Here is a 24025-nt window from a genome sequence, read left to right as displayed (position 1 = left end):
TAAATATCCATTCACCTTTATACAGTATCTAAATAAAATAAACCAAATATAATTAAAGAGCATGGTGCATATGTGAACATATATGTGCACATTATTATAACACTTCTCTTCCAATGATTTTACTGGTTATAAATTGTAATTGAAAGAATTATAAATTGTAATTGTAAGAATTATTAATAGGTTATAAAATAAAATTTCAAGCAAAACATTGGATTATATATAGATATTGGACGTTTCATGACAGTATCATAAATACACTGTTGAAGTATCAAAATTTTTTTATGGATCTTCAATATGTAGCTTGAGTAGTTACCAATGTCAATAGAAAATGTAGCTTCTTTTATTTGTGGTTTTTCTAATGTGTTTTCCTTCCACTTCATAGTTTCAAGTTTTTATTTCCTTCCACGCCACCTGACAAGGCGAGTATCGGATGCAACAAAATACACCATCTCTGTGATATCGCTTGTCGCAGGTGCCACCTTCCTCTTTGCCACGCCATGCATGTCCTAACTGAGAAGAACTCGCCATTGACGAATGTACACTCTGGGAATCCCGTCGTCAAGGAGCAAGCTGTTTACTCCAACTCATTTAACCTTTGCGCCTCATGCTGACGTAACAATCATCTTTACTGAACTCACACGCTTGAACTTCCTCGCCTGAACCCCCAACAGCTTCAACTGAGTTTACTGGGAAATCCGACGATGTGCTTCTTGCGGCGATGCCAGACCACCTGATCTTCCGTTATCTAACACGGCGATGACATCAACCTGACGTCAACCGATTATGTATACTGCATAACGCCACTTCCACAAATGACGACTATGTACACTGTAGAACGCCACTTCCACAAACGACGACTATGTACACTGCAGAACGCCACTTCCACAAACAGCGACTATGTACACTGCAGAACGCCACTTCCACAAACGGCGACTATGTACACTGCAGAACGCCACTTCCACATTAAATGTGCTTTTTAAATCTTATTCAATAATATTTCTAAGCTCAATAGCAGAATAACCATATCCAGAAGATTCATTCTGCTCAATCTTCCATTAATTATGAAAAAAAGATTATCTCAAATCTGAATAATTTTGAATGGAGCATCCTGCACGAAAACAGTAGTTTAGTTGTGCTTATATCAGAACATATAAAATTTTATTGTCCATAAAATAATTGTTCAAGCACAGTATTCAATCTGAGACATATTATGGGATGCTCAATATGTACCTTGGGAACCTACCAATGTCAATAAGTTTTCATAAAATGTGCTTTCTGAATCTTTGTCAGTAATATTTGTAAGTATAACATCCAATTTTAGAATGTGTAGTAACCTTTATTAATCCAATTTTGGAATGTGCAGGCACCTTTATTAATACAACTTGGTTCTATTGTGTGTAAGTTTGTCGTCTAGCCTAATTTGCTTTTACTTTAGCAGAATAAGCATATTATGTACAAATACCTTAACCCAAACTGCAGAATGTCAAAGTGCAACCCAAAATGAAAAATTTGGATATTCCCGCTCTAAACTTTCAATGGTGAGTAAGTATTTGACCAATTGTTTTGTGACTTGAATTGAGGAATTAATTGAACTTCACTAATAACTCTATATTCATATGGATCCATATGAGTCCAAGTATGCAAGAAATCGAAGGAAGATCATCCTTCATATCAAGTTCAACAGAAAAACTAGCAAAGTCACAGTTAGAAACTCATGTGCTTTTTATTTTTTTGTAATATTGAATTTAAGTTTATCATTTATGACTATATTTCTTCAGGCACTTCAAATAAAAATTGCAGTGAACAAAGTTCTCAGACAAGCACAATTTCATTTGGAGAAGCAGATTCTGTTTTAAGAACAGGTATATGAGTTTATGATTGTTGTTTATTATTTACTACTAATGTATTACAATGAAAATGCACTACAGATGTCCATGAAAAATCATACCACAATCCAACAAAGAAAATGAAGTTGGTTTTTAACAAAGAAACCATAAGCCAAAGGAATAAGGTAACAACTACTGCATATGGATTAAACTACACACAAAATGCATTTTTTGACAGAGACAATACAGAAGATTTTTTTCTGTCAAGTAATGCTAAGTCTGCAAGAAACTTATATTCAGGTTAAACCTTATATGCAGGTAATTATTTAGAGTTTAGAATGTAAGTTTTCTGAAGCAAATGCTAATGCATTCAATATCAAAATTTAATGCAGATGTACTTTACAGTTCATCCGAAAATGCAACAAAGGAACATTCCATGGTTGTTACCCCACAATGTACAACCAAAAACAAAAACTTAAGGGGTACAAAGCCTATGTTGTCACAGAATGCAGGATCAGACTTAGAGAATAGACAACTCTCATGTCCTTTAAGTATAGGTAAGTCTTTAAGCCTTAGTTATAAAGGAATATTGTATATCATTAACTAAATTAATGATTGTTTATACTATTCTTTATTTGTAGTTAGTCGTTCTGGAATTCAAAACACACTACACTCAATTGCACAAAGGAAACCATTATCGGAATTGAACTATAGTAAGTGGACGTCTTAAACCATGAAATTCATTAAGTTATTCAATTAATACTAGATTTGTGAGATGTCATATCTTATTTTAAACTTTGATGACAGATACTCCAATGTCGGCTCAAATATCTTCTTTATGCTCTGAACTCCAAAAGTCATCTGACCATGTGCAAAATAAGAAATTATATCAGTTACCTTTGAATAGTAAGTACTCATTATGGAACACATCAAAAAATTGATGAAGAACAACTAGGTTGTAATTGTAATTTATTAATTACTGTTTATATGTATCCATTGTTGATATCAATAATTTGTCTATACAGGGGAAATTGAATTTATTCAGTGTTCTGGAGGTGGACACCATTCTTACTCTGTCTCTCAAAAGAAAGCTATTAGATATCCTTTGAATATAATGAATTCATTTAGCAAAAATTTGCATTATCCTGAATCTTCTCCAAGTTATGAAAATAATGGTAAATTATCTTTAACGTGCTTCCTCAATATTGTGTATAGAACTATTCCCATATCTAACTATGATTATTTTATTTATCTCAGATGATGTATACAACAATTTTAGAAGTGAACTATATTCAAAATCTGAATTACAAGGTTAGCACATTATGTAATTGTTGATATTGTATAACTTCTGTGAGCATATTAGCAATTGTGTGAGAAAGTAAAGCATTTCTAATACATTATTAATTGATTCATAATACATCATATTAGAACTCATGATTCCTGTATAGAAACCAAAATTATATGAGTTCTTTTTAATTTTCAGATGTTCTTCATGTTGGTCAACCTTCGATTGAATGTGTTCACCGTGGAGCTGTTTTAGGGTATGAGGAACGATCTGATAAATCAAAACGTCCACAAGAAGTTCAATTTTCTATATGTTGCCAAAAGGGAAAAGTACAACTACCTTTCCTACAAAGACCTCCAGAAGTGCTACACAAATTATTAAATGGTGAAGATCCTAGAAGCAAGCATTTCTTAGATAACATTAGAACTTACAACAATATGTTCTCCTTTACTTCAATTGGTGGAAAGATTGATTCTTCTATGAATAATGGTAGTGCACCTCCTCAGTTCATACTTAGTGGCCAAAATTATCACCGTATTGGAAGTTTGTTACCAGAGCCAGGTTCAAATCCCAAGTTTGCACAATTGTATATATATGATACAGAGAATGAATTAATTAATAGAATGAGCCATTTTCAGTAAGTATTTCTGTATTTACTCATACTTGAACATTGTATTTGTCGCATTGTTTATGGTTAATTCTGTTGGATATGGTTTCAGGTCAAATAATGATAAATCCATACTTGATAAATCACTGGTTGGTGATTTCATAAAGATGATTGATGAGTACAATGTTCTTGCTAAATCCTTTCGAAGAGTAAGGGATGTCTCTGTTCAGGATAGACCATCAGATTTTACACTTCGATTATTTAGAAATAGATTCAAAGATCCAAGAGTGTACAACACGTCGTCATCAGATGAAATAGCTACTCTAATTGTGGGAAATTTTGCTAACATGGACGTAGACAGAGATATAATTGTTAAGAAGAATTGTGGTAATTTAACAAGGCTTCATGAAACACATACCGCTTTCATTCCACTACAATATCCTTTGATGTTCCCCTATGGAGAAGATGGTTATCAAGAAAATATTCCAATAAGGGACCGGTACCATGGCAGTGAAACTAGAAAAGAATCCGTGTTTCCTTAAGGGAATTTATTGCATTCAGAATTCAAGAAAGAAATTGTGAGTTTGGTAACATAGTACATGCACGTAGGTTGTTTCAACAATTTTTGGTGGATTGTTATACCATGATTGAAGCACAACGTTTGTCTTTCATTAGGGCAAATCAAAAATTAATTCGGTCTGAAATTTTGAATGGCTTACAAGAAGCAATTAACAGAGGAGAGACTGATTCTTCCTGCGTTGGTAGACGTGTGGTTTTGCCTTCATCTTTTGCGGGTGGTATGCGTTACATGTTCAATAATTGGCAAGATGCTATGGTCATCTGTAAAAGATTTAGTTATCCTGATTTGTTCATAACAATAACATGCAATGTCAATTGGCCAGAAATTCGTGATGCTCTTGAGCCAAAAGGATTAAGTCCATCAGATAGACCTGATATTGTTTGTAGAGTCTTCAAAATCAAACTTGATCAAATGATGACAGATTTCAAGAAGAATAACTTTTTTGGTCAAACAAGTGCATGTTATTATTTACAGTAGTATGTTTTCTGCATATTCCCATAATTAATTTTGCATATATTTTTCTTTTGTTTCAGGAATGTACACCATTGAATTTCAAAAAAGAGGTTTACCACATGCTCATATACTATTATGGTTGGATGGATCAAACAAGCTGCAAAATTCAACAGATATTGATAAAGTCATATTTGTTGAATTACCTCACCCAAATTTGTATCCGAAATTGTTCAAAGTTGTCAAAAGCTACATGATACATGGACCATGTGGAGTGGCTAAATTAAATTCACCATGCATGAAACAAGGTAAATGTTCAAAATTCTTTCCCAAAAAGTTTACATGTGTAACTACTATTGATGAAGACGGATATCCAATCTATAAACGTCGGAATAATGGAATTTTTGTGGAAAAAAATGGTATCCAAATGCATAATAGCAATGTTGTTCCATATAGTCCCCATCTTCTTATGAGGTATCAAGCACATGTGAATACAGAATATTGCAACAAGTCAAATTCTATCAAATATCTTTTCAAATATGTCAACAAAGGGCCTGACAGGGCTACAATGAAAATTATCAATGGTAGTACACAATATGTTGATGAAATCAAGAATTATTATGATTGTAGATATTTATCTTCGTGTGAAGCTGTTTGGAGAACTTTTGGCTTAGACATACATCATAGATGGCCACCTGTACAAAAGTTATCATTTCATTTACAAAATCAACAATCCATTCTGTTTAAAGATGATGATAATCTTGATCAGGTATTTCAAAATAATGAATCTATGAAGACAATGTTTCTCGGTTGGTTTGATGCCAACAAAAAATATGCCGATGGAAGGAATTTGACATATGCTGAATTTCCAACCAATTTATCTGGATTGCTACACAAAGACAATGGAAACCAAGGAAGCAAGGTCAGAATATTGGTAGACTCACCTATGTACCACCTGGATCTGGAGAATTTTATTACATGAGGATATTGTTAACTATTCAAAAAGGTTGTGTTGACTATGCTAGCATCAGGACAGTAAATGGGCAAATATTCAATACATATAAAGAAGCTTGCTATGCACTAGGGCTATTGAAAGATGACAAAGAATTCATTGATGCAATAAAAGAAGCAAGTGAATTAGCTTCTGGTCATGAACTCAGGCACTTATTTGTTTCATTATTGTTCATGAATACAATGTCCAAACCGGATGTGGTTTGGAATGCTTCTTGGAAATTACTGTCAGACGAAATTTTATACCACAAAAGAAAGGAGTTACAGTTGCCAGGTACTGATTCTTTAAAATGCAAATTTTAATTACATAGTTTCAACTATAAATTATGAACGTGTTTTGTATATTTGAAAAATGTTAGGTCTTCAGATTGAGGATAAAGAACTACATCATCTTTGCTTATTAGAAATACAAGAGTTATTAATGGCAAATGGTAGGTCATTACAAGAGTTTGTTTGTTTGCCACAACTTGATCCTTCTCATTCATCTTTCTTTCAAAATAGCTTTATTATTGATGAACTTAACTACAACAAAGATGAAATGGTAAAAGAGCATACATCATTGTTGAAATGTCTCACTGCTGAGCAACTAAATGTTTATGAAAACATCATTTCATCAGTTGTCTCTGAAAAGGGTGGTTTCTTCTTTCTATATGGTTATGGTGGAACAGGCAAAACTTTCATTTGGAGAACATTATCTGCTGCAATTAGATCTACAGGAAAGATTGTGTTGAATGTAGCATCGAGCGAAATTGCTTCTTTATTGCTTCCTGGAGGGAAGACAGCACATTCTAGATTTTGTATTCCTATTTTAATAAATGAAGACTCGACTTGCAACATAGCTCAAGGAAGTCATAGGGCCAGGCTTTTAATTGAAACAAAATTGATTATATGGGATGAAGCACCAATGATGAATCGAATGTGCTTTGAAGCCTTTGACAGAACTTTGAGAGATCTTATGAGAACGGTGCATGAAGAAAATAGTAAGAAACCATTTGGTGGGAAGGTTGTGGTCCTAGGAGGTGATTTCAGGCAAATATTGCCAGTTGTAAAAAAAGCATCAAGATATGATGTTGTGAAGTCAACAATCAACTCTTCTCATCTTTGGCTAAGTTGTCAAGTCTTAAAACTTTCTCAGAACATGAGACTAAACCATGCAAAATCTAATGAAAGTGGAGAGAATATCAAAGAATTTGCTAATTGGATCCTGAAAATTGGAGATGGTAAAATTGGTTTTAATGAGAATGGTGAGTGTTCAGTGGAAATCCCACATGATCTATTGATTGAGGCCACTGAAACCCCTTTGTTGTCATTGGTTAATTTTGTTTATCCTAATTTTTTGACTAACATGATGTCTCCTGGGTACTTTGAGGATGGAGCAATACTTTGTCCCACAACTGAATCAGTAGAGCAAGTGAATGATTTTATTTTATCTCTATTAAGTGCTCAAGAAATAACTTATCTTAGCTCAGATACACCTTGCGAATCATATGAAGACCAGGACATTCAAGGGGAATGGTTCACGTCTGAATTCTTAAATGAGATAAAATGTCCAGGGATACCAAATCATCACCTTAAGTTGAAAATTGGCGTGCCTATTATGCTTTTGAGAAATATTGATCAAGCCAATGGTCTTTGTAATGGAACAAGGTTGCAAGTTATTGCTTTGAGTAAAAATGTAATTCGTGCAACAGTTCTAACAGGAACAAATATTGGTGAGAAAATATTGATTTCAAGAATGAATTTGATCCCTTCGGATGCAGGTATGCCCTTTAAATTCCAAAGAAGACAATTCCCAGTAGCTTTATGTTTTGCAATGACAATTAATAAGAGCCAAGGTCAATCATTGGCAAAAGTTGGTATATATCTTCCACGTCCAATTTTCACACATGGACAGTTGTATGTAGCTGTCTCTAGAGTCAGAACGAAAAAAGGATTGAGAATTCTTATTCTCGATGAAGATGGGAATGTAACTGTTGGGAAAAACGGGTAATTTTCCCACTAAAACAAAACCCTAACAGAGCTACCCGACAAATAATATTGAATAAATAAAGCGGAATAATAAAAGAGATAAAGAGAAAAAAACACACCCGAAAATTGTTAACGGAGTTCGGCCTGTTTAGCCTAATCTCCGAGCACAGCAAAACCAACTCACTTTTATTATTATGAGAGAAGATATTACAAATTGGGATATGTAACAGTGAAGGAGAAGAGTTTAATTTATAACCCTCAAACCTCCTTCCCAAACAATGAACCCACCGATGTGGGACTTGGGATTAAGCCAAAATCAACAAATCTCCACCTTGGCTTAATTTCAAGTCCCACCTAAAACAAATCTTCTCAAAACATAACAAAAACAAACTTTACAGTGCTTCAAATTTGCGCCTCCGGGCGCCAACTTCAAATGTGCAAAATATTAACCAAGTCTAAACAATGTTCAAACTTGGCCCTTGTAACCACCTTGCCTTATAGCGAACATCTTCTTTATTAGAAAATTCTTCTTTCTTTGCAAATACCCATTTGCATCCAATTGCCTTCTTACCTTTTGGTAAATGTGCCATCTTCCACGTCTTGTTCTTCTTCAAAGACTGCATCTCCTCTTCCATCGCACCTGCCCAATTACCACTCTCTGAACTCAGAATGGCTTTTGGGTAAGTGGATGGAATGTCATCAACAACTGGAAGTGCATAGGCAACCATATCCATGAAACGAGCAGGCTTATGAATATCTCGTCTCTGTCTTCTAACTGCAATTGGCGCTGATTGTTGTTGAGATTCTTGGGTAGGAACCTCTTCCTCATCTGACTCTTCTTCTGCCATAGGAGAGTCACTTGTGGTATTTCGTGCTGGGATCACCACTGTTGGCTCAAACTCCACCTGCTTCCGGGCATACTCCACCTGTTGCGGAGTACTATCAGCTCCTTCTGTATTTACCTTCTTTAACATGGCAGATTCATCAAAGGTAGCATCCCTGCTGATAATCGTCTTCTTTGCCTCTAGACACCACAAACGGTATCCCTTCACTCCAGGACTAAAGCCCATGAAAAGAGCCTTCTTTGCCCGTGGATCCAACTTTGATTCAATCACATGATAATATGCAATAGAACTAAAAACATGCAAAGAATCATAATCAGTTGTAGGTTTTCCAGACCATACCTCTAACGGGGTTTTGCCATCTATAGCAGATGATGGCAAACGATTGACGAGATGTTGAGCGTATGTCACAGCCTCAGCCCAAAACTCTCTGCCTAACTCAACATTAGACAACATACAACGAACTTTCTCCACAAGTGTCTTGTTCATACGCTCTGACACCCCATTCTGCTGTGGTGTTTTTCTAACAGTGAAGTGCCGAACTATGCCACAATCTTGGCATACCTTCAGGAACGGATCACTCTTGTATTCTCCTCCATTGTCTGTTCGGAGAACCTTAATCTTCCTTCCTGTCTGGTTTTCAACTTCAGCTTTCCACTTAAGGAAAATTTCAAGCACATCATTTTTGTTCTTCATAGTAAACACCCAAACTCTCCTGGCAAAATCATCCACAAAAGTGACAAAATAATGCCTACCTCCGATTGACGGAGTCTTGGCAGGTCCCCACACATCTGAATGCACATAATCCAAAATACCCTTGGTATTGTGAATTGCAGTGCCAAACTTCACTCTTCGTTGTTTTCCCAAAACACAATGCTCACAAAATTCAAGTTTGCAAGCCTTCGTACCTTTCAACAATCCCTGCTTGGTAAGAATTTGCAAGGATTTCTCTCTAGCATGTCCCAACCTCATATGCCACAACTTCGTTGCCTCAGCATCCTTCTTAGAGCTAGAAGTTGTTGCCGCTACTGTCCCCACCACTGTACTACCTTGATAGTAATACAAATTATTCTTCATCACGCCTTTCAACATCACCAGTGCTCCTGAAGTTGCTTTAAGAATTCCATCTCGCATCGTCACGACTAGGCCTTTAGATTCTAAAGCCCCCAATGAGATGAGATTCTTCTTCAACTTTGGCACATACCGTACATCCCGCAAAATTCTAGTGGATCCATCATGATTCCGCAACTTGATTGAACCTATCCCAACTGTCTTACATGGATTATCATTACCCATGTAAACAACCCCGCCATCAAGTTCTTGAAATTCAAAGAACCAATCCCGAATGGGACACATATGATAGGTACAACCTGAAACCAATATTCACTCATCTGGATACGATGATGTTGAAAGCGAGACAATTAAAGAGATATCTGATTCCACATCACTTTTGCATTCTGCAACATTTGCATCTTGTGGAGCCTTCTCTTTCTTCTGCAGTTTTGGACAGTCTTTCTTCCAGTGTCCTTTCTCATAACAGAAAGCACACTCATCTTTAGCAACGGCTCGACCTTTAGACTTAGACATCCCTCTTCTCTCCTTTGTTTGGCTTTGTTGACGACCTCTTGCCACCAATGCTTCTTCTGATGTCGTTGATTTGGTTTTCATCTTATCCTGCTTTCTTAATTCATGACTATATAAAGCAGAACAAACAGCATCTAATGACACATTCTCCTTCCCGTGAAGGAGCGTAGTCTCCAAATGTTCAAATTCATCAGGAAGAGATGATAACAACATCAAAGCCAAATCCTCATCCTCAAACTTCACATCTAAATTCAACAGGTCTGCTACTAATTGATTAAACATAGTGATGTGTGCATTCATAGTAGTACCTTGTTGGTAGTCAAATCGGAACAACCTTTTCTTCATCAGGAGCTTGTTCTGACCACTCTTCTTCATAAACTTGTCCTCCAATGCCTTCCACAGTTTGTGTGCAGAAGTCTCATTTTTTACAGCGTACTTCTGCTCTCTGGATAGGCAGGATCGAATAGTTCCGCATGCTAACCGGTTGATGATACTCCAGTCTTTCTCCTCTACCTCTTTTGGTTTCTCTCCTTCAATAGCAATATCAAGACCCTGCTGAAAAAGAGAGTCCAAGACCTCTCCTTGCCACATGCCAAAATGTCCAGTGCCATCAAATATTTCCACCGCCAATTTCAAAGTGGACACCGGGAACCTCGACCATGATGACGAGGAGCCCGACACTCTGGATACATCCTTCGCTTCTTCTTCTTGATTTGCCATTACAAACTCAAAATATATATTCAATATCACAAATAATTTCAAACAACCCAAGGCGAACCTTCGGCTCTTGATACCACTTGTTGGGAAAAACGGGTAATTTCCCACTAAAACAAAACCCTAACAGAGCTACCCGACAAATAATATTGAATAAATAAAGCGGAATAATAAAAGAGATAAAGAGAAAAAACACCCGAAAATTGTTAACGGAGTTCGGCCTGTTTAGCCTAATCTCCGAGCACAGCAAAACCAACTCACTTTTATTATTATGAGAGAAGATATTACAAATTGGGATATGTAACAGTGAAGGAGAAGAGTTTAATTTATAACCCTCAAACCTCCTTCCCAAACAATGAACCCACCGATGTGGGACTTGGGATTAAGCCAAAATCAACAGTAACAAACAAGACAAAAAATGTTGTTTATACATAAGTTTTTGACAATATTTGAAAAGCAATGTTGTTATATGTTACACCTTGAATTGTAATTTGTTAAATCATATTGTCTCATTCAATTTATATTACAAAATGACAACATGGATATGTCCCACAATTTCATACTGTTATATATGACATCTCAGGTCTTGTATTGTATAGTTGTGTATTACTATTGCTATTTTGTACATTAGCATATTTTGATATTCGATGGTTGAAGATTGTGAGAGGATGCAAAAACTTCTGTCATAGGAAAGTTGTAGATTGTGAGAAATGTAACAAGGACATTGGTAATAACAGTTCATTTGTAAGTTATGTTTTCCTCTACCATGTCTGTAATATGAAATATTTCTTCACGCTCATTTTTTGGACAAGGAATTGTATGATCAAGATGGAAAAAAATTATATAGAGGTTCTGCCACATGAAAGTTGTAGAGGTGAACTAGAATGTTGGAAGACTAAGGTTTTGGACTGAAGAGTGTTGAAATTTAATAATTTGACACAGTGCCTCATGTATTTGATGTATAATGTGAATGCATTAGATTTCAACATGTATAATGCATTAGACATTTCATTATTAATGTGAAGGAATCAATACAGTGCCTTACACCAGTCCACATTTTGATACTGTTCTTTTCATTTTATACTTTTCTTTTACTGTTTTCTTTATGGTATTTTTACTTCTAATGATTTGTAATATGCACCCTCATGAATAAATAACTTTTTTAGTAGTTAAATATCCATTCACCTTTATGCACTATCTAAATAAAATAAACAAAATCTAATTAAAGAGTATGGTGCATATGTGAACATATATGTGCACATTATTATTATAACATTTTTCTTCCAATGATATAGTAATAATAGTAAAAAAGTATAAAAAATTATTAATATAGTAATAATACTTTATAAATAATTATACATGTATTTGTTAATATATATATATATATATGTTTTTTTATATATTTATATTTATGTATATATAAATATTTATTCAATAATTCAATAATTATCTACATATAAATCTTTATATATATTAATATATTATATATTATAAATTAATTAATAATAATCAATATATTATATATGAGTTTATTTTATATATAACTTATACTTATATATATTATTATATTAAAATTTAAAAATGCCAAATATATGAAATATAATTATAATATTAATTAATTTTTAAATGCTTTGAGGGAGCTCAACGTCTCACATTTTACATTTTACATATTAATATGTTATTTATTATATATCCATAATCCTATTTCATTATTTGTGCTGTAAGTCTTTTCATATTCTTCTGTTCATTTCTTCCTTTCATTTACTAGGAAGACATTGATGGCAACTACTGACAATTATAATATTAATTAATATTTTAATATATTAATATTTACAAATCTAAAAATATGAAATGAAATGAAATATTATATTATATTAATATTAATTAATTTCGAAATGTTTAGAATGAAACGTCAGAATGGATGGTGGCAAATTGGAAAACCCAAAAGTCTCACATATTGGATATTAATATGTTATTTATAGGTGTGGTTTCTGAGATTATTGTATACACATAATCCTCTTTCATTGTTTGTGCTATAAGTCCTTTCATATTTCATATTCTTCTCTTGATTTCTTCCTTTCATTTACGATGAAGATGATAACAGCAACTGCTAAGGAGATTGTCGGACTGGATACCAAAGGCATGTTCTGGACAATGAGTGTTAAGGGTGATGTATGTGTTTTCTTGGTTATGTTATTATATTTGATTTTCCAAACTTCAATGATTTGCTTACAGTTTTTATTTTGATTTTTAAATAACAGTATGGTATTGTGGATCGCGCTTTTGCTATTGAATTTCAAAATGAACTTGATGACCACTGGCTGCTGGCAGATAATAACGGGAACACCCATGTTGTGATGTACAACATGGATTTGCTGAATCCTGAAATAACCTATGCATGGGGGAACTTACGTCATTTTTATGATCTTAAAGGAGAACATCGCGTATATTTCTGATACGTTGGTGATAACTGCTTTCATATTAATGTTTAGATGAATGTTTTTTATTTTTATTTTTATTTTTATTTTTAATTTATTATGTTTATATTTATTACACTCTTTATTTATGGTTTTCTTTGTGGTATTTGTTCTGACCATAAAATGTCATATACATAAAATAACTGTTTTATGATTTCACTTTTATTTATTTTTCAGATTTCACTTACAACATTATTTTTTTATTTTACTTTTATAATATAGTTTAAATCTTAAGTTATTTTTTATATCAATAGAAATATCAAAAGCCATCAATTTTTTATAAGAAAATAAAAAAAGAAATCATTTTTATGTTGCAACAAACACAGAAACAACAATATGAAAAATAATAGAAGAAACAAACCGATAAAGAGATGAAAAGAATCGACATAAATGATAAAAGTAAGAAACTTTAATAAAAAAAACCCCAAAAAATACCATAAAAAAGTCAAAAATATAGTATAAAATATTATTAATATAATAATAATAATACTTCATCAATAATTGTACCTAATAATTATATCTGTATTTCTTTCCCGTGCGATGCACGGGTTAGTAACACTAGTAATCTAAAATAACGAAGAAAACATGTCACTCTGTAGAACGTCAAATTGAACTTCTTGGTTTAATTCATACTAATCTTGCAGATTTCAAACAAACCATGTCTAGAGGTGGTAAAAATTATTTTGTAACATTTATAGATGATTTTTCTAGATACATCAGAGTGTATTTAATTAAACAAAAGGATGAAGCTTTTGACATGTTTTTAACTTATAAGGCGGAAGTAGAAAATCAATTAAATAAGAAAATTAAAAGAATCATAGCAGATAGAGGTGGTGAATATGTTTTATTTAATGATTACTGTGTTAAAGAATGTATTATTCATGAAGTAACCCCACCGTGTTCACCTGAATCTAATGCAGTAGTTGAAAGGAAAAATAAAACTCTTAAAGAAAACTGGTAATCTCTGTTTACCGCGTGTTTTGCAAAATAGGATACCACATAAGAAAACTGGTAAAACAACACCCTATGAGTTGTGGAAAGGTTATCAACCTAATCTGAAATACCTAAGAGTGTGTGGGTGTTTAACTAAAATGATGTTACCTAATCCTAAGAAAAGAAAAATAGGCTCTAAAACATCTGATTGCATGCTCTTAGGATATGCGAAACATAGTGTTGCCTATAGGTTTTTAGTTCTTAATAGTGATATAATTGAATGTAACACTATAGTAGAGATGAAAAATGTTGAGTTCTTCGAACATTTCTTTCCTCTAAAGAGTAGTGGTACATCTTAACAATTTATCGATGGTGCTAATGATGCCATGAGTGAGGGTGTTAGGAGAAGTAAAAGACAGAGAAAGAAAACCTCATTTGGAGATGACTTTTACACTTATCTAATTGAAAATGATCCAATAAGTTTTTTAGAAGATACTAGTGCTCCTGATGCTAAACATTGGGATAAGGCCATTAAAACTAAGCTTGATTCAATTAATAAAAATAATACGTAGACCTTAGTAGATCTGTTAAAGGAGCAAAACTCATTGGTTGTAAGTGGATCTTTAAGAAGAAATACCATCATGATTGATCCATAGAGAAATATAATTAGTTGTTAAAAGTTTCACTAAAAAACATAACATAGATTATTTTGATACTTTTGCCCTTGTTACTAGGATTTCCTCTATTTGTGTGTTGCTAGCCCTAACACCTATCCATAAGTTAGTAATTCACCAAATGGATGTTTGATGAAGATCAAGTAGAAGAAAATAATGAGGTTCAAGTTCAAGATTCTCAAAGACAAATTAGCTCATCATCCTTTATACCTCAAAGGATTACAAGGAGCAAAGCTAAGGATTTGGGTAATATGCTTCAAATGTTTTCCCTTTTTATGATTACTTTTGTATAAAATTGTAAAACATTTAGGAGTAGTGTTTAGGAAGGTGCTAAAGAGGGAAACCTAAAAGACACCTCCATTGTATAGCACCTTAGACGCTAGTTTTGGTAGGAAGGGACTAGAAGAAAGCCTTTTCACATTCCTTCTCTCTTTAGGCGCTAGAGTATCTTAGAAGGCAATAAAAGGTCACCTTTCAAGCTTCCTTCTCTTGTACTTTGTGACTGGTTTTCCCCATTATAAAAGGGAGGCTTAGGTCTTTGAAATAATAAGATTGATTTTTTAAGAGTAAAGAACCTCTACCAAATTGGTGAGTGAGTGAGAGACACTTATGTCTTCTTCTATTATAGTCTTATCTTAAGGGAATTCTTGGACTCTCAAGTGGCAGCAACACTCTAAATTAAAGAAGAACAAAGGAGAATCTATTTCTCAAACTCAGTATGCCCAGATAACTGGGAGTTTATTGCATTTAATGGGCTTTTCTATATCAGATATTGCTTATGTAGTAGGTAGACTGAGTAGGTACACTCAATGTCCTAGTCAGGATCATTGGGATCACTTGCGAGACTCATGAAATACTTGAGAGGTACAATGGATTATGCCATTGAATATAGTGGATTTCCCACTGTGCTAGAAGGGTGCAATGATGCTAACTGGATCTCTGATTCAAATGAGACAAAATCCACTAGTGGTTATGTATTTACACTTGGGGGTGGTGCAGTTACATGGAGATCATCCATGCAAACTATTATTGCAAGATCAACAATGGTATATGAGTTTGTGCTCTTAAAATGGCTGGTAGTGAAGCTGAGTGGTTGAAAAAATTCTTAGCAAACATTTTGTTAGGAATGAAACCAACCCCATTTGTATCAATGCATTGTGATTGCCAATCCGCAATAGCTATAGCTAAAAATAAAATTTTTGAATGGAAAGAACAGACATATACAATTGAAACATAATTTAGTGAAACAACTTTTAAAAAGTGGAACGATTTCTATTGACTATGTCAAGTCATAATGGAATTTGGCAGATCCTTTGACTAAACCTCTTAGGAGAAAACTGATTTTAGAAACATCGAGGGAAATGAGACTTAAGTCACTTGCAAACAAACAAGTGATGGAAACCCAACCTTTGTGATTGGAGATCCCATGAATAAGGTTCATATAGGTAAAACACAAGTCATTTGTTAGTTATGCTAGCACTACTATTGATTTAAAATCAATTTTGTCCATTCCTATGGTGTGTGTGAAAGTGCTAGATACTGCATTATTGAGAGGATAAACTTTGTGGTTAAAATTCTGAAGTAAATTTTTTTTAACGATTTACAGAGTTTTAATGATTTTCATATCCCTTATGGGTGGTGTATGATTTGCAGCATACACTTGATGAAATCACCTATATGAGTGTCAAGTGGAGTCGCTTGCATGAGATCTTGGCAAGATCTCTATAGCACTCATGAATACTGGACACGCGCATGGCCTAGTAAGCGCAACACAACGATAACAACAAGTAATGTGCAGAGTGTATTGTGATTGACAAACCTCTAACACATACTAAGTATCTTGGTTCAAATAGCTTGCTACACCAACTACACTATGTGTTAAGTTCATTAATCTAAGACTGGTTCATATAGCTTGCTATTCCAGATCTGATGCATTACATCTTAGAAGAACCCAAAATCTTCTTTTTCTTTCTTTATCTCTATGTTTTATCTTTTGCTATATGTGGGGGATTGTTGTAAAACTACATTTGGAATATCGCAAAAGATAGAGAATACCATTTTGCTTCACGAACACTTAGGGTTCAGTTCTATTGTTGTGCGTTTTGCGGCAACCATCGTGCAAGCATCTTGATTATCTTGAAACTCTTCTCGTGTGTGGGATCGTCTTCTAGACTCACGATCTGTGCAAGGGCAAAGCGGATGACTCAGACCTTCGAAGACTCCGTTCGTCTCGGGAGGTTGTGCAATTGGAACTTGGAATAATGCCGCTAATGGCTGGAACGTGGGTTGTGACAGTTTTGGGATTGTTACATTTTTCCCTCTATACAAGGGTTTCCCTCTTCCAAAATACACAACTCTCACTCATAGTTTTCCATCTTCTTCAAACCACCACTGTGCACCTTTTCTTCCTCTCACCTTTTCACATTTTTCTCTTTCTCTCTCTTCATTTACTATTTTATTTTATTATAATATTTTTCTGGGTTTATTGGGTTTTAAGAGTAACTTGCTAGTTCTGATCCTCAGAAAATTTCAGAAAGTTCTTGTTGTATCCTGAAAGACTTGCGCAATACATCACGGATAAAATCCTTATAAACAGTGATCGCTCATGTCTCGAGAAATCAATTTTTTTTTGTGTGTGTTTAAAGCCTCAATTACTACATATTGTCACATGATATTAATCTCAATTATTATTTAACTTAATGAACGTTTGAAATCCAAAATTTATGTTTATATATTTTTTTCATATTCTCACATAGTGACGAGCCTTCCCAAATTCTGGATAGTTTAGGAACACATAATTAGTAATATAATTGTTAAGCTAGAATTATATTATTTTGCTTGCTTTTATGTCGTATTTCATACAAATCAAAGATGATAAAGAAGGTAAATGAATAAACAAAGATATAATTGAAAAATATATACATATGTGAATTAAATTTTAAAAAGAAACTTCAATGCTTGTTTGATGGTTACATATTATTATTACTTGCATAAAATGAATCAAAGTGTGTGATTAGGGTTAGGGAGAAGCTGGAATTGTGGAGTAAGAAAGAAGTTGATTGGAGAAGCATGTGAATGTGGGTGTGACGTCACTAATCATGAAAAGGAGCTTCTACTTCAATTTGTGCTTACTCTCTTTGGACTATATGCCAATCATATCATGCAATCATACAACCATAAAACCCCCAAATTATTTTACTTTCTTGCCACTGCTTTTAATTGGTTATGTATATTAAATTACTTTAAAGAATATAAATTATTAATTGCCATGCACTAATTTTGTTTCTTTAATTTATGTATTTTGCTTCTGCTTTATTCAAATCCTTCATTCACCCTCAAAAATAATTTTACATTATTCGTTAAATTCAAATAAATTCATTCATACATTAAAGACGTCATAGATATCAACATTAGAGGTAAGAGTATATTCATAAACACACTCTGCAACAAATTTATTTCAATGTTGTAATAAACAGTTAATTACTCTACTATTTTTATTATAATATTTGTTGGGTTACTTTTAATATTTCACGTGATTTAAATTAAAAAAAATAATTAACATTGTAAATTCAGGTAACTAGTGTTTCATTTGCATAATGCTAAATGAAAATTACACAAAATTGTAAAAAACGGGGGAATAAAATAGTTGTTTAATTTAAGAGATAGAAAATTAAATTTACTTAATACTCATTAGATCAACTCTTTGTATTATATAAATTAAAAAAAAATCTATAAAACTTTTTAAAAGGGAAATAAAAGAATGAATTTTGTTATGATATTTTAATTATTTAAAAGAAATTAAAACTATAATTACATAAACAAAATAAATTATTTATACAAGAAAGCTTACTTAATTTTGTCTTTTCAAGTCTTTTATATTCACTAATTAGTTTATCAGATAGTTTTACTTTTTAAACCAATTTACTAAATTATCAAGTCTAAACTTATGAAATAATAATTAATTTATTAAATAAAAATGAATCTATTAATGATGAGGTAATTGATAATGAAAATTTGCCCAAAGAAGTCCATCATACCTACTTGGGAGAAAGTGGTTTTGTTTTTCCGTGAAAGTCGAAACCCAAAAGCTTGCTTATAAGGTTTAAAAATGTTATTGAGTTTATTTTTAAGTCAAACTCACATACAACTTTTGGTAAAGCCAATTTTAATTAACTTATACTTTGTAAAGCTTTTGATTAAAAACTTTGTTTTTTCTTCATATAGTTTTAGCAAACTCAATCATTTCACCAAAGCTGTGAGAAAAGTATAATTGTTACTCCAATTCATCCAAATCAAATATTTGCAACAGCGAGTTAAGATTTTGAAGTAATTCATAAGTTTTGTTCCTGCCAAATTCTATCTAACAACATCTTCATACTTTTTTTTTCTTTAATTATAACAATATTCTTCTAATTAGAGTGACCATAGTGAAAAGTCTAATAACCTTTTCCCATCTTTAATTAGTGGTGGTGATAGTTATTTATAATAACTCATATAATATATATTGCTGATTGAGATAAGTTTTGTGATCATAAAATTAAAAAAAAATACTACAAAGATGTAAAAATAGAGTATAAAATTTTAAAAAAAAATTATATTTGCATTGGAAAACCTCGAATACAATGAACTCGTTAACTGTTTTACACACACTCAATTTGTTGAGTATGAAGACAACCCAATTAGGTTGAGTTGACTAGACACCATGTTTTAGTGGATGAGTTTAATTATTGTGTTCCCTTTATAATTTCTATTTAAAGAGAGCATTGTACTTGTAATTTTGTACGCAACAGAAAAAAAAAAAAAAACCTAATAGTTGTCCATGTAGATGTAGGATGCCGTTGACAATCGAATCACGTTAAATCCTATGTTGTTTAATTTTTTTGCAGTTAATTCGTGAACATGTGAGTTGTTTCCATATATATTTTTTTCCATAACAAGTAATGAAGTTGTTCTTTCAAATGTAGAATAATGAAAGTGTTGTGACAAAAAAATGAAAAGATATGGAGATATAGGATGTCACGAGATTATTTAAAAAAATAGATTATACTTCATCTAGTATTATTTAAAAAATTAAAAATATTAAAACCAATTTTCCAGTTTTAATATGGAGTGGGTATAAATGTAAGAAGTGGAGGAAGAATTTGCCCTTTTTCCCACCACATTTAAAAGGATTTTATGTTGATTAATGTTGCATGAATGAAAATTGAGGAAAGATGATGCAGTTGAATGTATTTATAGCGATGATGTATGCATCTTGTTCATTTCCAATTGAATTGATTCACAAGTATTTTTGCGTTGCACTCCAACCAACCAACCCTCTCTATCCTTCAACACCTTCTTTTCGAACACCACATTTTCGTATAAATGCAACACAACTAGGGTCATCACTGTAAACTCACTCATCTCTGCACCTTTATTTCTTTATATTCTTTTTCGGATCACTCATGTGTGCTTTAACTACTTTCCTTTTCTTCTTTTTTCTTTACTTCCAAATCTATCTGTATTTCAATTTCCTCAAAAAAAAAAATCACTTGTTTTTCAAAATATCTACCCAACTGAACACAAGAGCATTAAATTTGAGTGCAGCCCTTTTCAAGGCTTTTCTTTATTTGAGTTTATGTCAAACCCAAATTGAAACAGGACTTTGAGTTTTTCTTTCACCAAAATAAAAAATAAAAAAATGAACAGAAGAACTCAATGGAGCTAACTTATCATTCTGTCATCTCTACGTAAGCTTAACTAATAATGGAACCCCTCACTCCAGATTACACGATAAGACAAAGACTTTATCTAAAATATTAATTTATCTTTATATATATATATAAAAAAAAAACAAGAGTTTATTTTTAATCTGTTACCAGTAGAAGTATGCTTTCATTCATTAAATAATGTTGGAACATGAAATAAATTATAGAGTAAAGTTAAGCGCCGTCAAACATGTGCATGAGTTGGTAAATAGTTGTTCTAACCAAACATGTAAGTTTTTTTTTTGAATTATGAAGCCATAATTGCATGGAGTGCTTAGAAAAGAACTATGATTTTGAATTATAGGTTTGTTTTTTAGGTAAAATTAAGGAATTTAGAGAAAAAAGTAAATTAATATTAAATTGTATGATTGAATAAGGGTTAGGAGGAGGGAAGAAGGAGTGAATAATTTGACATGGAAGAGGTTGGTGTTTGTTGATGTTGATGTTGTTGTTGGTGTTTTTGTTTTTGGAAGGGCCACAAAAACAAACACACATTCACACTCACCCTGCTTTCTGCTTTTGTTGTGGTGCTCCACTGCACCTCAACCACTCTCTGCAACGCAACACATACTACTTATCTCTTTCTCTTCCTCCTTCTGTGCTCTTTCTGGAGCAGAGTATGATCTGAGTCCAAATGCTGTAATGGAGGACTCTCGTCAACATTGTTTCCCATGTTTCGATTCTGGTTTCCCTCAACATCTCATATTTAGGGCTTTCTTTCTGTTCACCTTTAATTTCGTTTTCGTTTTCATTTTCTTCAATTCAATCTTGTTCCCCTTTTGGAACTCAGCTGATTTTTGAGGAATGGATGAAATGCAAAAGCCCAGAGCAAGATTCCCCACCCTTCTCTTTGCCTTTTCCCTATAACGGTTCAATTCAGCACAACAAAGACCAAACCTTCAAAGTCGCTTTAGAATATTGTTCTTTATGTTATACCCTGCCTCTCAATAAGACCCCCAACAGCTCAAAACTTTATCTTTATTATTATTATTATTGTTGTGGTTGTTGTTGTTTTGGTTCTCGATGGGGCTTCATCATCATCATCTTCTTCTGCTGTTTCTGCTTCTGCTTCTTCTGCTATGCTCTCCTCTTCCCCGTGTCAAGGCTCAATCTAGCGAAGCCAGGTCACTAGACGCGATTCTGCAAGAATATGCCTACAGGGCTTTGGTCAAACCCAAAACAGGTACCATTTACAATGCAACATCTCACCTTCCTTCCAATTTCAGTGGGGTTAAGATTGCCGCATTGAGATTAAGGAGTGGTAGTTTGAGGAGAAGAGGGGTTGTTCCCAGTTACAACGAGTTTGAGATTCCCATAGGGATCATTGAGAAACCGTATGTGAAGAGGCTGGTTTTGGTGTACCAAAATTTGGGGAATTGGTCCAAAAGGTACTACCCTTTGCCCAATTACACTTACCTGGCTCCTGTTCTCGGACTCTTGGCCTACAATGGCTCCAATTTGTCAGCTACTAATTTACCAACCCTCAATGTTAGTGCCTCTGCTGACCCTATCAGGGTCAAGTTTATGGATGTCAGAGATCCTCCTCTGGGTGCTGTGGCAAGATGTGTTTGGTTTGATTTGCAGGGTTCCTCCAATTTCAGCAATGTAACAGGAGGCGACACTTGCTCTACCTCCACACAAGGCCATTTATCTATCGTGGCCGAGACTTCTGTTCTTCCACCCCCGCCACCATCACTGCCACCACCAGTGTCTCCTGCTCCTTCTCCACCTCAACCACCACCACCGCCAGTTGTGCCAAAGGAGAGCAAAAGTGGCAAGAAGGTTGGGGCCATTGTGGGGTCTGTGTTGGGTGGAATTGTGTTTTTGGTGTTGCTGTGTTTGCTGGTTTTGTGGGCGCTAAAGTACAAACGAAAGAAGAGAATACAACAGATGGAAAGGGCTGCAGATGCAGGAGAGGCCCTTCATGTGGCCAATGTTGGGGACACAAAAGCGCCTGCTGCCACGGTTACTCGAACGCAGCCTACCCTTGAGCATGAATATGCACCCTGACACATTGTTCTTGCACCATCTTCACTTGCTGTTCCACTCATATGTGCAAGCTCCGTTGCTTTTGTATTCAGAAATTCTTCCAAACACCTCTTTTTGGTGGTTGTTTGCTTAGGCTCCTCTCCTCTCTTCCCCTTGGCTAGTTTATACGGGTGGTAAATGGTAATATAGAATTTTTGTGTAAAGTAAATCTGTTTATCTCCTTTGTGATTCATTGTGGTGTGAATGTGTATGTAGTAGCAGCACAGAGTGATTCTATATGTGAAGAATTCAGTTGTTCCATCGACAAGGAATAAAAATGTAGCTCCTACTTTGGGATAATTTTTTACCAATCCTCTTTGCGCCTGTTTGAAACTCGATAAATTTGGAATCAAACAAATGCCTATTAATGCTCCGGAAAAAACATTCTTGGAAATTCAATGCCAGCTTCTTTTGCCTCCTTTCCTTTCTGTTTCCATTGGCTTTGCATTGCTAACAGGACTCAGGCAGGAATGCAGGAAAGGGAATGGAAGCGTAAAACTTGAGTCACTTGTTCAAGAGAAAGTAAATTGCTTAGAATTAGATTAGCTACATGTTTGGAGATTGTCTTCACCTTGCCTTGGGTGCAAGTAGCTGGTGTTATCTTGCAAATTTGACACGAATTTGTGGCAAATATAGGTAGTGAAAGTTGAAACAAACACATTAGTTATAGAAATATTGGAGTAGTAACAGGCACTGCATCAATTCATTCCTAACAAGTGAGTAATGAGCTGATAAGGGTACTTTTGCTTGCAATGATTTTATCTCCTCTGTATTCTTCAAGAGAAGCCCAAAGAAAGAAAGAACACCATTGATTTATGCTATGAATGATGACGATGACAGTGAAAATACGTGCACATAACTGATGGAGAAGAATGATTTCCCTTGTTGAAATTGGTAGGATGTGGAATGTTGGGGTGATGATATGTGAAATGTAAAAATAATGTCAAAAATTGAAACCAAAGCAAAGGTACGAGGATGTGAGATGATTTTGAGTTTGACATTGTCTTGTCGTAAAATTCGGGACAACGCATGGCCAACGAATCCATTTAATTTGCCATTACTTTAAGCTTTGAACATACATTGCCCTCCTTTCTTTAAGCTTTGAAAAGGAATTTCATATTCTGAAAAAGTCACTGCTTTTGATTTTTGAACAAGTCCCAACTCATTTTTTTTATAATAATTGCTATTATTTTGATGAAAGCAACGAAAGGGATAAGATGGGTGAAGAAGGAATGAAGTCCACAGCTGATGATCACCGACGCTAAAATATCAGTTTTAAGCTCAATTATTAATTTCTGT

The 24025-nt window shown here is 33.9% G+C and overlaps 1 protein-coding gene and 1 pseudogene across 1 annotated transcript; both read left to right on the top strand.

Moving 5' to 3' along the window:
* The first annotated feature begins 1626 nt into the window (after nucleotides 1-1626).
* LOC137814083 (uncharacterized) lies at nucleotides 1627-7749 on the top strand (annotated as a pseudogene).
* Nucleotides 7750-20894: 13145 nt separating this feature from the next.
* On the top strand, nucleotides 20895-23037 carry LOC137819480 (uncharacterized). Its single transcript, XM_068623343.1, has one exon. The coding sequence runs from the start codon at nucleotides 21722-21724 to the stop codon at nucleotides 22706-22708; it is 987 nt and encodes a 328-aa protein (XP_068479444.1). The 5' UTR covers nucleotides 20895-21721; the 3' UTR covers nucleotides 22709-23037.
* Nucleotides 23038-24025: the final 988 nt, after the last annotated feature.

Source organism: Phaseolus vulgaris, chromosome 10 (genome assembly GCF_000499845.2).
Source record: "Phaseolus vulgaris cultivar G19833 chromosome 10, P. vulgaris v2.0, whole genome shotgun sequence".
NCBI lineage: Eukaryota > Viridiplantae > Streptophyta > Magnoliopsida > Fabales > Fabaceae > Phaseolus > Phaseolus vulgaris.
The sequence above is the reverse complement of the archived record's forward strand: the minus strand, read 5'-3'. Positions and strand labels throughout refer to the sequence as shown.